General features: G+C 41.6%; 1 protein-coding gene across 1 annotated transcript in view; it reads right to left on the bottom strand.

Moving 5' to 3' along the window:
- Positions 1–1,487: 1,487 nt before the first annotated feature.
- The window catches only part of dip2bb (disco-interacting protein 2 homolog Bb), a 42,790-nt gene continuing 26,453 nt past the window's right edge, over positions 1,488–17,824 (bottom strand). Inside the window, exons 13-38 of the mRNA XM_080026361.1 lie at positions 17,579–17,681; positions 17,414–17,478; positions 17,086–17,179; positions 16,880–16,999; positions 16,659–16,773; positions 16,122–16,261; positions 15,594–15,730; positions 15,412–15,492; positions 14,235–14,362; positions 13,583–13,697; positions 13,089–13,290; positions 12,344–12,456; positions 11,447–11,527; positions 10,946–11,069; positions 10,710–10,831; positions 10,187–10,298; positions 9,004–9,113; positions 8,027–8,157; positions 7,739–7,907; positions 7,478–7,648; positions 7,317–7,378; positions 6,871–6,928; positions 6,704–6,778; positions 6,381–6,555; positions 5,494–5,617; positions 1,488–4,742 (exon numbers count right to left, since the gene is read on the bottom strand). Coding sequence (XP_079882487.1) covers positions 4,490–4,742; positions 5,494–5,617; positions 6,381–6,555; positions 6,704–6,778; positions 6,871–6,928; positions 7,317–7,378; positions 7,478–7,648; positions 7,739–7,907; positions 8,027–8,157; positions 9,004–9,113; positions 10,187–10,298; positions 10,710–10,831; positions 10,946–11,069; positions 11,447–11,527; positions 12,344–12,456; positions 13,089–13,290; positions 13,583–13,697; positions 14,235–14,362; positions 15,412–15,492; positions 15,594–15,730; positions 16,122–16,261; positions 16,659–16,773; positions 16,880–16,999; positions 17,086–17,179; positions 17,414–17,478; positions 17,579–17,681 — 3,180 coding nt within the window. The 3' untranslated portion in view covers positions 1,488–4,489. The remainder of the gene's footprint in view (positions 4,743–5,493; positions 5,618–6,380; positions 6,556–6,703; positions 6,779–6,870; positions 6,929–7,316; positions 7,379–7,477; positions 7,649–7,738; positions 7,908–8,026; positions 8,158–9,003; positions 9,114–10,186; positions 10,299–10,709; positions 10,832–10,945; positions 11,070–11,446; positions 11,528–12,343; positions 12,457–13,088; positions 13,291–13,582; positions 13,698–14,234; positions 14,363–15,411; positions 15,493–15,593; positions 15,731–16,121; positions 16,262–16,658; positions 16,774–16,879; positions 17,000–17,085; positions 17,180–17,413; positions 17,479–17,578; positions 17,682–17,824) is intronic.

The raw sequence follows: 17,824 nt of genomic DNA on the forward strand, positions 1-17,824 counted from the left end.
TTAGTTTCCATTATTTTCTTATATTAATAAGAGCATGCACTTATTGTTATTGCTAATACTCTTACTCTACATAGGCCTACTCTTCTTCTAATTATTCTGTCACATTTTCTCAATTCTCAACATTTACTCAAAAATGCAATGTTTGAACGGCCACGCCCTTCACCCCCTGATTCCGATTGACTTGAAATGTCTTACACAAGTACAGCTTATTGTGCTTTGCAAAAAAGCCAAAAAATTTTGAGCTAATTTGCATAAACTGAAACATTGTTATAATCCCAACCCATAGGGGGCACCAGAAACGCCAAAACTATTTACCTCAAAAATGATTGAAAGGCCACGCCCCTTTCCCCCTGACTCCAATTTACTTGAAATGTCTTACACAAGTAGAGTTTAAATGGTGTTCAACAAAAAAGCCTCGTGGACCATGGAGGCCAGCCATGATTGATTATACCCATAGATAGTAAATAATATGGATGTAGCATCCGGGCTGACCTCAGTTATTCACACGGCATCCAATAATCCTGGTTTGTGCACGTCGCCATTTTGTGAGATTTTTACTCCGCCTCATGTCGGGGGGAGGGAGATAGCTGACGTATACCTCCGAGGCAAAGTGAGGGACAACGGGCGGAGAGCTGTCACTCAAGAGATCGCGCCAATACATTTTAACCTCCAAAAGAATAAAAACTAGCGTGGTCCAAAAAAATTCACCCCCCTCAGTGTTGTCATGTAGATATGACCTAAACATACAGACTAAAATGGTTGTGTGGCCCAGGCTGTAAATAGGTTTAATAAGACTTTGAAAACGGCCTGTCTAACAAGTGAGTCAAAGAAAAATGGCTCAGTCTTGGCACCACCCCCCAGTGGCACTTCCTGGTTACTACAGTTGTGGTCACTTCCTTATTAGATGCTGGTAAAAATCGCTGAGGTTGGGGCTTGATTATACCTCATTTGCATGAACTAAAATATAGTCATGTTATGTCTACTTTATGGATTTTCAACCTTTCATCACCACATTTGGTACACAGCCTTGGGGGGTCAACTTGCACATGTGTATATAGTTTAAGCGAGATAGCTCAAGAAACATGGCCGCCATTGACCAAAACGTCTTCACAAGAGCAGGGCTTTGCTGCTAATTTTCCATGACTGTGTGACCAACAGTCTTCTAGACTTGTGCACAGAGCCTATTAGCCTCAAACTTGTGACTTACCTTCAGAAAGAGTGTGGCGGATTCTGAACTTTCTATTTTTTATGACGTAATCCTCAAAATATTGGCCATGTGCAGGGGTGTCAAAGCTTTGTATTATTCCACTGAAAGAATTCAGGGTGTTTTGCTGCAAAAATCTATCTTGCCTGTCCATTTAAACAAACAGACCTTCACTGTGAATACTGAGTACACACGTCTAAAAATCTAATGGTCTAGGGCTGCTATGGAGTTTATTTAAATAACTGTTACTTCATTATTAAGGTCACAGATATCAGGAATCCCATCATGATTAAATGCTTTTGTTTATTTTGTATTACTTTTACATGAAGTATAAAACATAGTACAACAAACCAAGATAGAAAATTAAATGAGAAAAAAGGGAAGGGGTGTACCACCTTCATTTGTTAATAACTACATGAGTTTTAAAACGCCTCCCTAACTTTAAAGATGAATCCATGGATCACACTCTTAACGGAACAGTTAAAAATTCACCAAATAATGAATATACAACATACCAAGAGTGCATACACAAAATATTGATAGAACAACTCAAGAAAGATTAACACAGTCTTAAGTACACTACTGGTTAAAGTTCATCAGTCCTCTGTTCTTAGTTATAACAAAATGTATAAGCGTCATGTGTATTTCACCAGACTGTGCAAGCTTTGAAATTAAATTGCACGGTCATTGGGATTTGCATAGTGTGTAAGAACTCTGAAGAGAGAAAAAGAGCAGGAACCAAAGGAAGCCCTTGTAGACTTCCCAGCCAAGCATGGTTTATGGACACTGGTTGTCAGTAACCCCTCTTTTTGCTCATTAGGTTTTGCCAGGTCTGCCTTAATTACAAGATTTCTTTTGACAAACATCTACATTTTGTGGGTTATATTCACAGATTGCACCATGGGACCACCTGGTCCATCCCTGTGTTGTTAGTTTCTTCCCTGAATATACACTTTCATACATAAAAATCTCTCTCCCCCCCTTCCCCCACAAACTAGTGCCTTGAGATGACATGTGTCTCAAGCTGATTTGTTTTTGTGCTTGGCTGAGTCATGCAAACATTCTGCAGCAAATGTAGGATGCAATGTTAAAGTTAAGATGAAGTGCTATTAGACTTTTTTTCTGGGTGGACTTGAAATTGGACAAACCCACATTTCAAGCAATATATTTCTAAAATGATTACCACATTTAATGTAAGATGAAATGGGGATAGTTCAATCAATCAATCAATCAATCCACACAGTAGTAACCTACTGTAAGTACAACCAGTGCAAAGTGCAGTAAATAAATGGATCGTATAGTTAAACATCTGTCTGACAAAGTGTTTGGCATGATTGAATGCTACGATGGGACAATTGCAAAAGTAAAAAAAAAAAACTATTTACATGTTGACATAAAGGGTTCGTCACTGAAATACAGTACAGAGAACCTATAAATTATGGCAAAGAGCACAAGGAAAGCACAAGATTTCCGGAAACCAAATACAAGTTGCACATACTATACATCTTGATGCAAATATATTTTCTTTTTTCACCGGTTCTTTTTTTTAAATACAATGACTTTAATTGCCAATCAAGGATGTTTCAGATGTGGCTCAGCTTTGCAACTGCATTCACAAGTGCTTTGAAAATCCAGTGATTGAACACATATTGCAGATACATGGTACCAACAAATGTCCTGTTGGAATTCAGGGTAAATCTTTCCAAAGTTGCACAAAGACAAAAACACATTTGGAATGAATTTTTAGCGTGGAGAAGAAAAGGGAAGGACCCAAACTCTCACACACTTGCTCTATTAGGAAATGCAAAACTGAGAGGGGGTATGACTGATAACTGAGAGGGGGTATGACTGATAAGCAATACAATGGAGATTGGATGTTTGACAGTTGTGGGCGTATCCTTTTTCTTTTTCTTTTTACAAAATAACCGGGCAGCCTGAAAACAGTCTTGATATTGGTTTTAGCCTTCTCCTTACACCATTTAAATGTTGTTCTTTAATTGCCAGCAGGAAAGGTCCATGGCATTAACAGCGATAGCCCTCCCAGTTAACTCTCAGAACTTCTCCAGCAAGAATCCTCAGAATAATATTTGCCCCTGAACCACTGCTTATAATGCCTCATTGTTATAATAAAATAGAGATTTCTTTTTGAGAAAGTGCAATGTTATCTATCTATCCTGACTAACAATGCAAATGATTTGTCTTTTCCCTTGGTTATACAACTAATATGCCACTTCAAAAGTACTGTCAAAACTGTTCAATCTTATTTACAATCTTCTCTCTGCTACTGTTATCATCTTCCCAGCTGGCTCCACTATCCAGAAACCATCAACTGAGTCAAGTTTTTTTTTTTTTTTCTTTTTTTTTTTTTACTTTTATACAATTAAAAATATCTATACAATAACGTACAGTATCTAAAATACAACAGGCCTTTATAGGTACAGTACAGAATATGGCCTCTTTCCTCATCTATTTGGATCCCTTTGGATATCTGTCAGGATTTCTACTAATATAGTCCAAACCAATGGAGAGTGAACAGCTGTCAATAATAGATTCAATAATTATTAAGATAGGAATGTATGGCTGAAGTTTTATAAGGCAGGAATAATATTTGGGCTGAAAAGTTATGACAAATCTATTTGGCTTCATTATCATGGGAAAAGATAAGCTTTCTATATAAAGTACACAGACTGGCTCATTGTTCAATGGTTTGCTTCGCTCTGCCCTCTTTAATTCATCCGGGTTAGTGAGAAATGACAAGCGCTCAGCGCGTGCATTAGTGTGCGTTTGTTCAAAAGCTGCATGTAAAAATATTTCAAGTTGTTGATCTGAGTTTAGAACCTCTTGGAATCGGTGTGGGCACACAATGGAAAGTTGGTTTAAGAGGTTTGTGTTAGGTACAGAATAAGAGGATGGATTTTTTTTTTACAAAAACAATAATATAGATTTATTTTCAAAAGTGGTCCTGCATCGTTTGCCCTTTCCTGTTAAAAAAGCTCAACAGGCTTTTCTTCTTCTTTCTTTTTGCAGTACATGTTGCTTCTGTCCCAAATTGCAAAATTCTATCTATAAAAACACACAGTGAACAGCTCCATACATGGCAGGTCCAATGACAGACATGCAGTGGCCAAGGTATGCTGGTGTTGCACCGGGCGGAGCATTAGTCATAGGTGGTTCATGCTTTCCCTCTTTTTCACCATCTGCCAAGCCGTAGTCGAAAAAGGCTGGGACAATGGTTGCCGTCAGCCACCCGGACTGTAAACAAGCCCCCCAGACTACAAGAAGCCATCACATGTTGTAAGCGACGTAAATGGGATCCAGCTGGTCGGCGAGGAAAGAGTCCCGGAGGTGCATGCGTTGCTTCTCTCCCCTGGAGTTGATGGGTATGACGCCGGGGTCCACGATCACCACCACGCCCACTATGAGGTGGTGCTCCTCCAGGACCACGTTGGTTATCAGAGGCACCAGGTCCAGAGCGTCCTGCTCCGAACCACACAGCTCAGACACCACCACCAGCAGGTTGGTCCAGGTAAACACAGCACTGTCAGAGGGACAACAAGAGCGTGACTGAGTGAGAACAAGGTCCTAAAAAACAATAACAATTTTAAAAGGAAGAGGTTGGCATTAAGAGATACTTATTCGCATTCTTGCTCAGGGAGTCAGGGTTAATAATAAAAATAAATTTTTATTTATCACTGTCTTTCAAAACGCTCAAGGTTAGATGAGAAGATTGATACTCGCAATGAAGTGTGGAGCCAGAATACAGTTAACCTCGCTCACATCAATCTACAATTTTTTTTTTTTTTTTAAATGACATGTTGGAGTTTTAATCAACGAGATAGAATATGTTAATTGGTGAGCTTTCGAGGTCATGGTAGGTGTATTGTTTTACCCTCATACAGAGCCAGGCTAGCTTCGTTTAGGCTGTTTCCAGCCTTTGTGCTAAGCTAGGCTAACCATCTTCTTCATAATAAACACAAAGACATTTGAGAGTGGTAACAATCATCTCATCTCAGCTCTTGCCAAGAAAGCTAATATTTCCCCAAAGGGCAAACTATTCAGCTAGACCGTGTTGTTATTTCAATTCCAGTTTCTACACAGTCAAATAAAAGAGACCTGGTTCATGGTTGTGAGATAAATAACAGGGCTGCAGGTTTAATTTTAGTGATGGATATTACAGGTCAATGTGTGGCTTCCTAATAACGTAAATAAAGTGTGTGTGTGTGTGGTGTGTGTGTGTGTGTGTGTGTGTGTGTCAGGTGGTGAGTAATGTACATTGAGAACATTCTCACCTCTCAGCAATGCTGCGGTGAGCCCGGGACACTGAGGTTTCAATGTCAATGGGGTGATAGCGCAGCCCCCTCAGCTCCAGCGTCTCATCCAGAGCGCCCACCACAAAGAGAGCGTCATGCCGATCTGAGTACACAAGCACACACACACAACATCATCCAGAACATTCAGAAAAAGGAGAAGAAATTGTTTCAGCAGTCAGGACTCTTTTCTTGTTTTAATGTTGGAGTCAGCAATCCTGTAGAAAGCTTAGAAAAATCAAAATCAGTAAATATCTCCTCACAATCCGCTACCTGTCCGTACTGTGTGTGCGCTGGGAGAAAAAAAAAACAGTGTTAATTTACAGCCTAGGCTCTGCAAACGGGCATGTTGTTAGCTACGTTGCCCCCCCCCCCACTCCCCCCCCTTATTTATATACCTTTTGTTTACATACCAGTTTACAGAGTCTTGGCTTTATACTAAGACTTTTTTTTCAGTGCACACACAGTATAGACAGGTAGCAGATTGTGAGGAGATATTCACTGACAAAACATGATTTTGACAACAAGCTTTTTTTTTTTTTTTTTTTTTAAGATAATTTTTTGGGCATTTTTTTAAATTTATTAGACATATTGGGGAGACTGTGTTGAAATGGGGCAAAGAGGAGAGGACATGCAGAGAACTGACCCGGGCAGGATTCGAACCCGGGTCCGCTGCGGGGCCTTGGCCCGGGGGGGGGGGGGGGTACGCCCTATCAACTGAGCTATGGGCGCTCCCTTGACAACAAGTTTTTATCGAGATTCACTGAATCGTCACTTGAAGTGGTAATGATCTACAATCTTCTTCACAAGAAACTCATCAAGACTAACTAACTAAATCTAGACTTTAGCTCCATCAAGGGCCTATTTACCCCCACTCGCATCCAACAGCTCCGTCCTCTTCACAAAACCCAAGTATCCTGTCCTGGCCCATAAGGTCTGAGGGTCCCCAAAACTCAGCTTGGTGTTGAAGTGGTTGGCCTGAAGACTCTCCTCCCCATAGATGGTGTAGTAGCCACTGGCACTGTGAGGGCTGTTCACCCAGATCTAAGAGAGAGAGAGAGTGGAGCACACACTGAGTCCCTGCTGGCCTTCAGAAGGAACAAGGCTTGAAAGAGTTTTTTCTACTCAGTCAGGATACTATTCATGTCGTCATCACAAAAGGTGAGCGTCCATGTTCAAGGTTTCTTCTCACCTCGCCTAGATGAGAATCACCCAGTGGACCCCTGGTCTCTGGATTAACGATTATCACCCGAACACCTGGCAATATCTGTAGGCAAAAACAAATAAGTCATGCACTGTCAACATGCGCCAATATGGTTTATTAGTTCATTAACTGAATGTATATGTGGAGCATCTCACCTTGCCAGACTCCATCAGAGGAAGACTCTGAGGTGCTCCTCTCTCCACCAGCCTCACTCTGCAAGAAACACAAACAGGAGCAGAGTTATACTGTTGTTCAATTAAAAACACAACATGCAAACCTTTTTTTGTTCCAAATAAGAATAACTCGTCGATTTGATGGATATTCTATTGCACGTGGGAGTTTTGAATTATTGCAATTAAGGAGAGACACAGATGACCTTCAGTCTTGAGGTAATATGAGATTTTAGACATTTTAGACATTTTCAAACACACATAATCAAAACTTGCAATCCACACGGGAGACCCATTCTATTCAGACCTCTGGAATATCAGCTAAGACCTTCATAAAACTTCACAGAAGGCCTGACGTAATACAATTCAATCATTTTCCAATGTTAGTTTCAACCTGTGACTTTGGTTCAAATGAACCAATGTGTTCTCACCTGTCATGGCGCAGGGACTTCATGTCCACATAAACCGTACAGGGATCAGGACCAGTGGTGCCCTGTAACAAACAACAACACAAGGTCCATACACTGGTTCTGTCTATGTCTTTTTTAAAGTGTACTCCTTTTGTCAAACAGGGTTAGGTCGGTTGGTGTACCTGCAGACAGATTGCCAGGTTAACCCTTGAACCGAAAGCAGTGCTGACCGCTCTGGATGACAGCCCCACATCCTTAAACAGCTTGGAGAAGGAGTGTGTGAGGGAGAGGCGAGGGCGTTCCTCCGCTATCACCACACAGCTCCGCACACACGACAGGTTCACACCACGGGCCTGACAACGCACCCACACAAAAAAGATTGAATTCTTGAAATAGATTTTTTTTCCCATGGTTCGTGATTCTTCAATAAATGGCGACCTCACCTTGAGTAAGTCAGTCTGGGTACCCAGTCCTTTAGTGCACAGCTCCATGACAGAGTAAGAGCAGAAGGTGTCTCTGATACGGTACTGACTGAGCGTGCTCAGCCACAGAGACAAGCAGCTCTCCAACTCAAAGGGAGGAATCAGGACGGACTGGTGACCAGAGTACACACTAAAAACAATAAAAGACATAATGGAGAAAAAAGTGGATGAATGGAAGGATAATTACACAGTAGCGACCAAAACTGTTGTACAGAGCAAGTGTGTGATGTAGGTAGGGAGTCATGGTACCTTGAGAGGCACCACAAGACAAAGCCCAGGCCGCAGTAAGGGTCCATGCAGATGGCTATTTGGCGAGAGGAGTACAGTTCACACTGCAGCTTTATAGAGCGACAAAGTGCACTGACGGCAGCATGAGAGATCTGGATCAAACAAGGAGAAACATTGGAGAGTCAAAGGAAAATGAAATGCTGACAGTGTTGCTTATCCAGCAGAGGTTTTGCAAATAAGATTTCTAATTACTTGTCTGGTCTACTGACCTTCTGATGTCCACATTCAACAATAGAACACGTCTTGCAATACAACATGGCTTGTGGCTGTGTTGCATTTTATTCAGTAAGTGTATCTCTTCTAGCACTTCTATATGGGGATTACTCTCTGTATGTTTTGAAAATAAAGTAGAATTGAGTAGAATAGCAGCTTTGCAAAGATGCCCATATCTCATCGTCCCTTAAACCACTTCAAAGAGCATAGGTCTGACACATTTCTGTCCAGCTTGATTGAATGTTAATGTTAATGTTTTTCCAGACTTTTGTTTTTATAGTGAAAACTGAGTTTGAGAAATGAGGTCCGACTATGAGTATTAGTTATTGTCTCTAATGTACTAGGCTGTTAAACATGTTCCTGCTGTTCCTGCTATGGAAATAAGTATGATGATGCATCTATAATCCTAAACCAATTACACACCAGTACAAGAAAAGAACACAGAAAAAGAACAACATCTCTCCAACTGATGCCAACAACCACTTTTTTTTTTTTATCCGTTATGATAACATTAGAATTGATTTTGATATGTGTTTGTGATCAACTGCGGTGGTCAACATTGTTTAAACATTGTCCATTTGATATGCTGGTATCATAAAAAATGATCGATTATGGCCACTTTAATGTGTAAAAAACTTAAAAAATAAGAGAGAAATATGCAAAGGAGCTCAGCAGCTGTATAAGAAATAGCATGAGCCAATTTATTTGGTCTCTCTCTGTCTCACCTTGACCCCAGTCAGCATGCCTGTGGTGGACACGCTGAAGTCCAGATAAGCAATCATCTCTGCCGTGGGCGGCTTATAGATCTGTGGAGGCCGGCGGCGAGGCAGGTCGTCTGCAAACAGAGAACAGTGCACGTTTCACAGAGACAACAAAGTCAACATTAAATCATATTGAGCAATAATGACACAGCGAAAAATCAGTCATTACCAGATGCATCTTATACTGTCCATTATTTCTCTCAGATACTCATACTAGAATCAGTAATTCAATCATAAATGGGTCGTGAAACTTATTAGGGAGGAGTCGTACACAGCACGCCACCAACACAGATATAAAAAGCGATATGAATCCTAAAGGGAAACAACCGGTCTACACACTGAGAAGGTTTGGCAATAACGGGAGAAGGCACTGCAGAGAAAATGTCCCACTTCCTGTTTGTCTTAATGCTGCAAACTCTGTCACAGCAAAAGGGTTTGCACTTAGTGACGCCAGCATTCCTGACAGAACTGTGCACTTAAACACACTGCTAACTTTACACTCACTCTGAAGGCTAGTAAATGACTTCTGTTATGTGTAACTGATTCATCTTTTATGGATCTTTTCTTTTATAAACTGATGCTTTCATTTTGCTTTTAAAGGCCTTTCTATATAGTTGATCTTTTAATTTCATTGTTTTGTATCATGTCTACTGTATGTCCATTTTATGTATATCTTAATGTGAAATTGTAAAGCACTTTCATATGCATTTGCTGTATGTAAGGTGCTATACAAATAAAGTGATTATGATTATTATTACCACCCGCAACTGTTAGGCCTACTTTAACTTTACTGTATGAATTTAATTGCCGTAAACAATGCATGTGATCTTAATTCATGAGAACGCTCATTTGTATTTCAAACACAGCTTGTGGGTTAAGGTAAGTGTACTTTTGGCTGTGCATGAGCCTTTCTTTGGAGGACATGTTGACATGTCACCGTAGGAAAAGCAGGTGGCTGAATTCCATTTAGCTGCTTTGGTTTTAGGGTCCCATGTATTGTGCATGCTGACTATCTGTTAAACTGTTGGGTTTACTGGGACGCTTAAATGCAACAGAGTCCTTGTTGACGTCACATCGGTGCTTTCCCTACAATGACCAGTCAAAATGTAAATACTGTTAAAGAAATGCCTATCTTTCAGTGTCTTACCGGTGTCAATGATTGGTGGCCAGGTTTTAATGTTGACAGAGGCAGCAGCCTCTTTGGAGCGCAGCGTCCTCATGAGACTTTGAGTGGTGAGGATACATGCAGCTTTACTGACCTGGTTACAAAACACAAGCATTAGTCATTCACTTGAAATGAGAAGCTGCTACAAATAGTCGGAAAATGATACGAGTGACATAACAGATGCAAGCAGACATAAACACAAGCACAAAACATGATCTACCTTCGTATGATCAAACTACTGGATTTTTTAAGCCGACACCGACTATGTTTTTGACACAGTAAAAAATCCACAATCACATCAACTGAATTTGAGCAAAACCTTTTGATATGGATCATTTTAATTCATTAAATATTTCCAAAAGTCCAATGTCTCCAGGTTATTGATAATAATATCTACCTCTAGGGCACACTTAATAATAATATGATATTAGGATGAGATGAACCAACAACATATTGTATGTACACTCAAACCAGTGAGCATACTAAAAGGGGCACAAACACTCACATCAATTATCATGCGCACAGTGGGCAGTGTGGCTGCCAGGTTCTGAGGGTGCGGAGGCCTGACGTTTACGGGAACACATCCAGCGTAGAGACAGCCGTAGAAGGCAGCTATCAAATCAATGCCTGAGAGGGAAAGACGGACGACAAAGTTAGATCAAACAACTAGAGAACTACAATAATGAATCTCAATTGGGAGTGATATGTAGAAGCAGAGAGGAAGCCAGAGGCAGGGCCCACCAGGAGGGTACAGCAGCACCACGTTCTCCCCAGTGTTGATGCTGCCTTTCTCAGTGAGCGCCGCGGCTATCTTCTCCGCTCGCTTGTGGAGCTGGACGCAGGTTGCCGTCGCCACTGACACGCCCTGAAGGACACGGAGGAATGGTTTAAAAAGGTTGTTAATGCATATGCTCATCTTCTGCAGTGCATTCAAAGCATATACTGTATACTGTTTATATATAGCTCCGGAAAAAAATTAAGAGACCAGTCTGGATTTTTCTTAAATCTTCATCTTAACATAACTTAATGGAATTGCTCTTGATGACAATATTTTTTGGGGGGAATTTGGTAGAAATGTTGTCAATAGTTTATAGAATAAAATAAAAATGTTCATCTTACTCAAACATATGCCTATAAATAGCAAAAACAAGAGACACTGAATATTTGGAGTGGTCTCTTTAATTTTTTCCACTCTGTATATATACTGTATTTCTCTGCCTTGTGGAGTGATCAGTTCCGTACCTTTGCGTTAAGAAGAACAAAGAGGACATGGTCTGGGTCTGTCTGTGCCCTCCAGTGTAGAGCCTCGGACAAATACTGATGCTGAAATGAAAAGAAAAATAGAATTTCGATCTACAGTCGAAAGGTGTTCTTATAATCTGCGTACATTACGACAAAACACAACAGTGCGGATGGCTAATGCAGGGAGGAGTTTTGTGCTGATGGAAGAACTTAATTTAACACACATCTAAATAAAATGAAATAAAGTGGTGGTCAGAGACTGCTGTGTGGCAGAAGAAATCTTGCCAGTGCGCATGATACCACAAACTCAGAGCCAATCCAGCTCTTAAACTGATGAGCAATAATTTAGGAAATAAAAAAGGTATGTCTGCTGTAGAAACAAAACAAAAGATAGCTACAGAGCGGGCATATCTTGTAAGCCAGATCAAACAAAAATGAGAAACAAATATGCTATGTTTCACATTTTGACCCAAGCACACAAAATAAAATCACAATACAATAGATAAAAGCATGACGAGCATAAACACAGGTGTGGGGAAGATGTGAGAAGGGCTGGGGGGGGGGGGGGGGGGCCATGATTCTTACCATCACAGTGGGCCACATACAGAGCTACATCCAAGAGAAGAGAGGAGAGCAGAAAGAGACAACAGTCCAGATTTTTTTTTTCTATAAAACCTTGGGGTGAGCGTTCGCCATTGTTACAGAGGCAGTGAAAAGTCTTCAAACCCAGCTATTAATCATTAAAAACACACCATGAGCATACCCTGTCATGTGTTCGCATGCATAAGGCTCTTTTTCGGAATCAGGAATGTTGTTCGATAAAAAGTGATCAGGTATATACAGAGCTAGTGGCTGGTTTAAAATGTGAGAGTAAATGGCGTTCCCGGTCACACTAACCTTGCGGACGAGATCCTGGTCGTCGATCATGCCCAGGTCCCTGCCTGCAGCCTGGGCGATCCTCTTCCCTGCCACCAGGTTGCCCACCATCACCGACGCAGGACCCACGCCAACTGAAAGAGAAAGAGAGATATGAGTGGAAGGAAACAATGCTTGTCATTCAGAATACTGTAACTCCTTGAAGCACCCCACACAGGTTGCGGTAAAACACAAAACAGAGGGCCTACCGACAAAACTAAGTATGAATATGTAGATTGTGGAAATGTCTGCAATGTAGCAGGGGCACAGCAGTCTTTAGTTTCATTTAGGTACATTTTTTTATTTATTTCAAACGGTTTATTTGAGTGTTTAGTGTTTGTGTTACATGCAAGTTTCTAGGTGATTTCATTTTGTTTCATTGGCCATTTTGTGTTTCTCCATATGCATATCCATATTTCTGGAAAAGGATAGAATGGTATGTAATATATAGGGTTGTTTTATGATATTTGCCAAACTGAACTCTCCCACCACCGGGGCCAACACTGCATGGATATCACATACCCATACTCAGAGTTCTGCTTGACTCATTATAACCAGGCTTTTATTTATTTTTAAACTCTCCATAACCCTGACTGACAAACAGAAACTCACCTTTTCAGAGGATATGGTCAGTCCTTACACCATCTCATCAGAGAAGAGCTTAATACACTTAATACACATTTCACAAGCCTGTTGTTTCACAAGATATATGTATGCATAAACCTACCGGGCTGCTTCTGGCGGGGCTTGGGCAGGTTGGTGACACACGTATGGGGACACATTAGGATGTTGCAGGGGTGCAGGTTGCCGTCTAAGAAGAACTGCTTGGCGTCAGAGATATGGATTCCACCCAGGGGGGTTTTGGGTAATGTGTTGGCAGGGACCAGAGCCAGACAGTACAGGCCAACCTGATGGATGCTGTCGATGGCCTACAGATGAAAACAAACATGGATTTTTTTTTCTCACATTAAGAACCACACACACACACACCCAGACACACACACACACACACACACACACACACACACACACACACACACACACACACACACACACACACACACACACACACCCACCTAATAATAATCATTTTCATCACAGTGTAGGTAGATGACTGACAGAGAATGATCTAAAAATACTTAAACTATACTTAAAACAAATGTTTTGTATCCACAAAGAAAATAAGTAGTGTTCATTTACTAAGACGAGAAGGCCATTTACCTGAAGCACTCGGCTCATCCACTGGAAGCTGTCCTCCTCGCTGGCATCCGGCCTCTGCTCCGCCACGATCACCACTCTCTCATCATAGAAGACTGTGACTGAAAACACAGAAATCCTGACACACACACAAGACAAGAACACACAGAAATATATCAGAGATTAAACAGAGGGTTAGGGTTGAATGTACATTTGGACGTTTTATACACAAGCAGTTTAAATGCACAACGAAATATGTAATTTGTACGTTGATGGTTTGTTTCAGGCCTGCTGTGCTTCCATTCTACCAGCAGATGTCAGCAGTGATTCACACTTCACCATTGCCTCCCTCGACACAGTACACAGGTGCAACTCAAAAAAATTTAGAAGTCTATTCAAAAAGGGAAACTTCCATCTATTGTAGATTCATTACACAATGTGAAATGCCAGGCCTTAAAAAACAACAATTGAACTTAATTTTTTTTTTTAATATTACATAAAACCATTCAAAAGAGGACATAACATACAGAAATGTCAACCTTATGAAAGAAATGCGTATTGTAGATTAATTTCACTCTATGTAATGAATCTAGAATATATGAAAGCTTCACTTCATTGATATTACATTTCTTTTTTAGATGCACCTATAATAGAAGTATTTGGTTTGTCTGCTCACCTCCCGCGGTACACAGTCTTCACCGGCTCCACGGCCAGAGCGGTGGCCACCAGGTCGTCAGCGTTGTGTCTCCGTCCGCTCACCATCAGCAGACCCTCGATCTTCCCCACCACAAAGATCAGACTGCCCTACACAGAGCAGGGAGCACACAGCAGGGCCATTATACTGGGAGGATTCAGACACCCATTCAGTGATATATAGAGACAGAGCCGGCCCGAGGCATAAGCGAACTAAGCGGCCGCTTAGGGCCCCCGACTGCCTGGGGGGCCCCCCCCTTTTTTTTTTTTTTTTTAGTTTTTGTGTTTGATATTAACATCATATTATGCAAATGTGAGTTATCATACAAAAAAAAAGGAATAAATTGTTTTGGTCTAGATAATTAATAGCCTAAAAATGTAATCAGTTCATCTGGGAGGAAATCCGAAATTATCTGATCATGTCACGTTCACATCCATGCACAGTGTGTATTGAGTTTATTTAAAAACAATTGGAAATGGGGCTGCCCTCAGTTGCCCATGCACTGTGTATAGTCTAAAGCCTATTTCAGCCTTGTCTGTGGAAAAAAAGATACAGTAGCTGGACAACAGAGTTCTTCTGCTTCGTTCCTCACACTGCATTTAAATGCATTCATTATATTACAGAGAAATATGTCCCGTAAAAGAAAAAGAGCTCCAAGCCCAACCCAGAGGACCCTCCATAATATTTTATTTCATATTAATATTTTTATGGAAAATCCATGTGTCCTTCTTCAATAGCTTCTAATTCATCTGACCCAGTGTCTCCAAATTATTTGTTCACACAAAATTTCTCAGATTTAGCCTCTTAATTTCCCTCTCAAGGTGCACCAGATTCATGCATTTCACTTTAAAAAGGTTAAAAAAATCTCCCGGGGGGGCATACCCCGGACCCCCCTAGGAGGGTCGGAATTTCGGCTGTCTAATATTTTTACACAGTCGCACAGTGGAGGCACTAGCGGAAAACACTGGGTGTGTGAATGATATTTAACAAAGATCTATAGTTTCAGCAGCACTAACATTGGAGAGGGGCCCCCTAATCATATTTCGCTTAGGGCCCCATGAAGGCTTGGGCCGGCTCTGTATAGAGAGAAAGAAGGTTTAGCAAGGAAGGCTCAAGTTACCACGGATGTTGTAACTGTTAATGAAACGCTCCTACTTACTGGGCCGACAAACCCCAAGAGTCCCGACCGCACGAATGGAATCTCTCCAATGGGAACTCCGTTGGCATTAACCGGTATCACCTGCACAATATGCCAAAAAAGAGAAATTGATTAGAGATGTCTTATTTTCATGAGATTGTATCAGTACAGACAGGTTGTGGGTGTTGACCCTGCTTTCAGACCTCAAAGGTGTTTTTGGTGACACCAGGCAGGCCGTAGTACATGTTGCCTCCAGCGCGGGAGTTGACTATTATCTCTCCTATCTCGTCCGTTTTACACAACTGAGGCGGCCCGTCTGGCCTCACAATGCACATCAGAGCTGGACAGACACAAAAGGTAACATTTAGAAAACATCGTCTTTATGACTTCAAAGTGTATTTAGTTCACATTAACATCTTGCTTGCTCAGAAGCCAGACATACAGTATATACAGTAGATGCACCAACAATCTATCTATCTATCTATCTATCTATCTATCTATCTATCTATCTATCTATCTATCTATCTATCTATCTATCTATCTATCTATCTATCTATCTATCTATCTATCCATACATACATCCATCCAATACATCAATATTTAACAAAATGGTCCGGCAGTCCACTTATAGATCTTGTATTTTAGATTTTCTCACCAGCTCATATCTGTCATTAGCATTTCCAGCTTTTTCTATCAACTCCTCTATCTTTCCACGCGTCTATCATTCTCACCTCCAGGCATGACGTGTCCCACATCTTGTACAGTCAGTGCAGAGTTCTTGTCCTCCGTGTTGACCCGGATGACACCGTGGCTCAGGCCGCCCATGGACAGGATGGCTCGGGCGGGGAGGGGTGTGCCAGGGACTCCCGGTCTGCAATGGAGAGAGAGTTTCGATCAAACACAGACATTTGCATCCACTCCATCTGTTCTTACAGTAGGCCATCTGCCCACCCGCCCATCTATACCTCAGCATACAACAGAGTACGCCTTCATCTGTCCTGCTAGACTAGTGCAACAATGCAAGACAAACTTGAGTGAAGCATGTGTCAGGCTTCCCATTTAGCAGCTTTTATTAACCATTGTGCCCTCTCATGGACCATGGATTTAAATGGAGGCTTTGAGGATGGGTTAAAGGGAACAACGGGAGGTAGGCGGGACAAGAGACTTGGAAGAAGGAAGGGGTTTCTGTCTATTTCATGTGTTTTTTTCCTTTTTGTCTTATAGAGTATACTGACAATAAGAAGGACCATTATGGGTCAGTGGCCTACCTGCGTATAGCTACTGTCATGGCCTCAGGGGAGGTGGCACAGGGACAGATGACCTCAGGTTTCAGCCCGTGGGACTGGAACACATTCAGGAAGGCATCACAGGAAGAAACCGACCCTGGAACGGCAAGAAATAGGAGGGAGTCAGTCAACACATTACGTCTTAATTGTGTGGTTTGAAAAATAACTAGTTTTATTAACGTGGTGGGTCACATAGTACTCACAGGGGTTAGCACCGTCAGCAACAATCAGCATACGTAATGAAGCCAGACTGGTGTCCCTCTGCTCGCGATGAGCCATCATGGCCCAGTGGAGATCACGACACTTCACTAAAGCTACACGAGCTGAAAGAGAGAGTGAGAGGGACGTGTTTTTACATTAAGCTCTTTTGTACGCTATGACTCAAGCTGAGAGAGCCAGTGTGGGTTACCTTTGTGGATGTGCACTCTTTGTACCCAAGAGAGAGGACAGGCCTTCATTACTGCATAGGGAACGCTGATAGTGTGCACCCTGTTCATCACAGCCTAGAAACAGACAACACCCGATTAGTAATACACTCTGATAATTGTGTCACTTAATGCCATTTTAAATGTACTTTTTTAATTAACTCAATGACAGAAATAAGCAGAAGAAAATCAGACATTATGTGGGTGGGAAAACAACGAAGGGACCTCTAACAACTAAGTGTGCATCTGCACGTGCCAAAAATCATATGCATACACCCCCCCCCCCACACACACACACACACACACACTCACCGTGAGAACTCCATGCCACAGGCCTATGTCCTTTTTAAAGTCCAGGACATTCACCAAAGTTTCCCCTTTAGAAGTCAAGAAAGACAGAAGTGACTTTAGACTTTGAACAACCGCATTGAAGAAGAAATCTTGAGGTGACAGCGACACTTGGGGGGCTTTACTCACCCTCACAGTAGTTGCATGCCTGGGTCAGTGCTTGGCAGTGGGTCAACATGGCTACTTTAGACACAGCAACACCCACCACTGTGCCGTCTTTACTGGCCTTGTACTACACGGAGAGGAAATACAAGACAAACGTATCAATACTTGTGTGCCAACTCTTACACAGTCAGGAATGCAGGAATGTCGAGTTTGAATGTTCTCACATTTCAAATACATCTCACATACAATAGGTAAAGCAGTAACGTAATG

The sequence above is a fragment of the Ammodytes marinus genome (genome assembly GCF_949987685.1).
Source record: "Ammodytes marinus genome assembly, chromosome: 4".
Classification (NCBI taxonomy): Eukaryota; Metazoa; Chordata; class Actinopteri; order Uranoscopiformes; family Ammodytidae; genus Ammodytes; species Ammodytes marinus.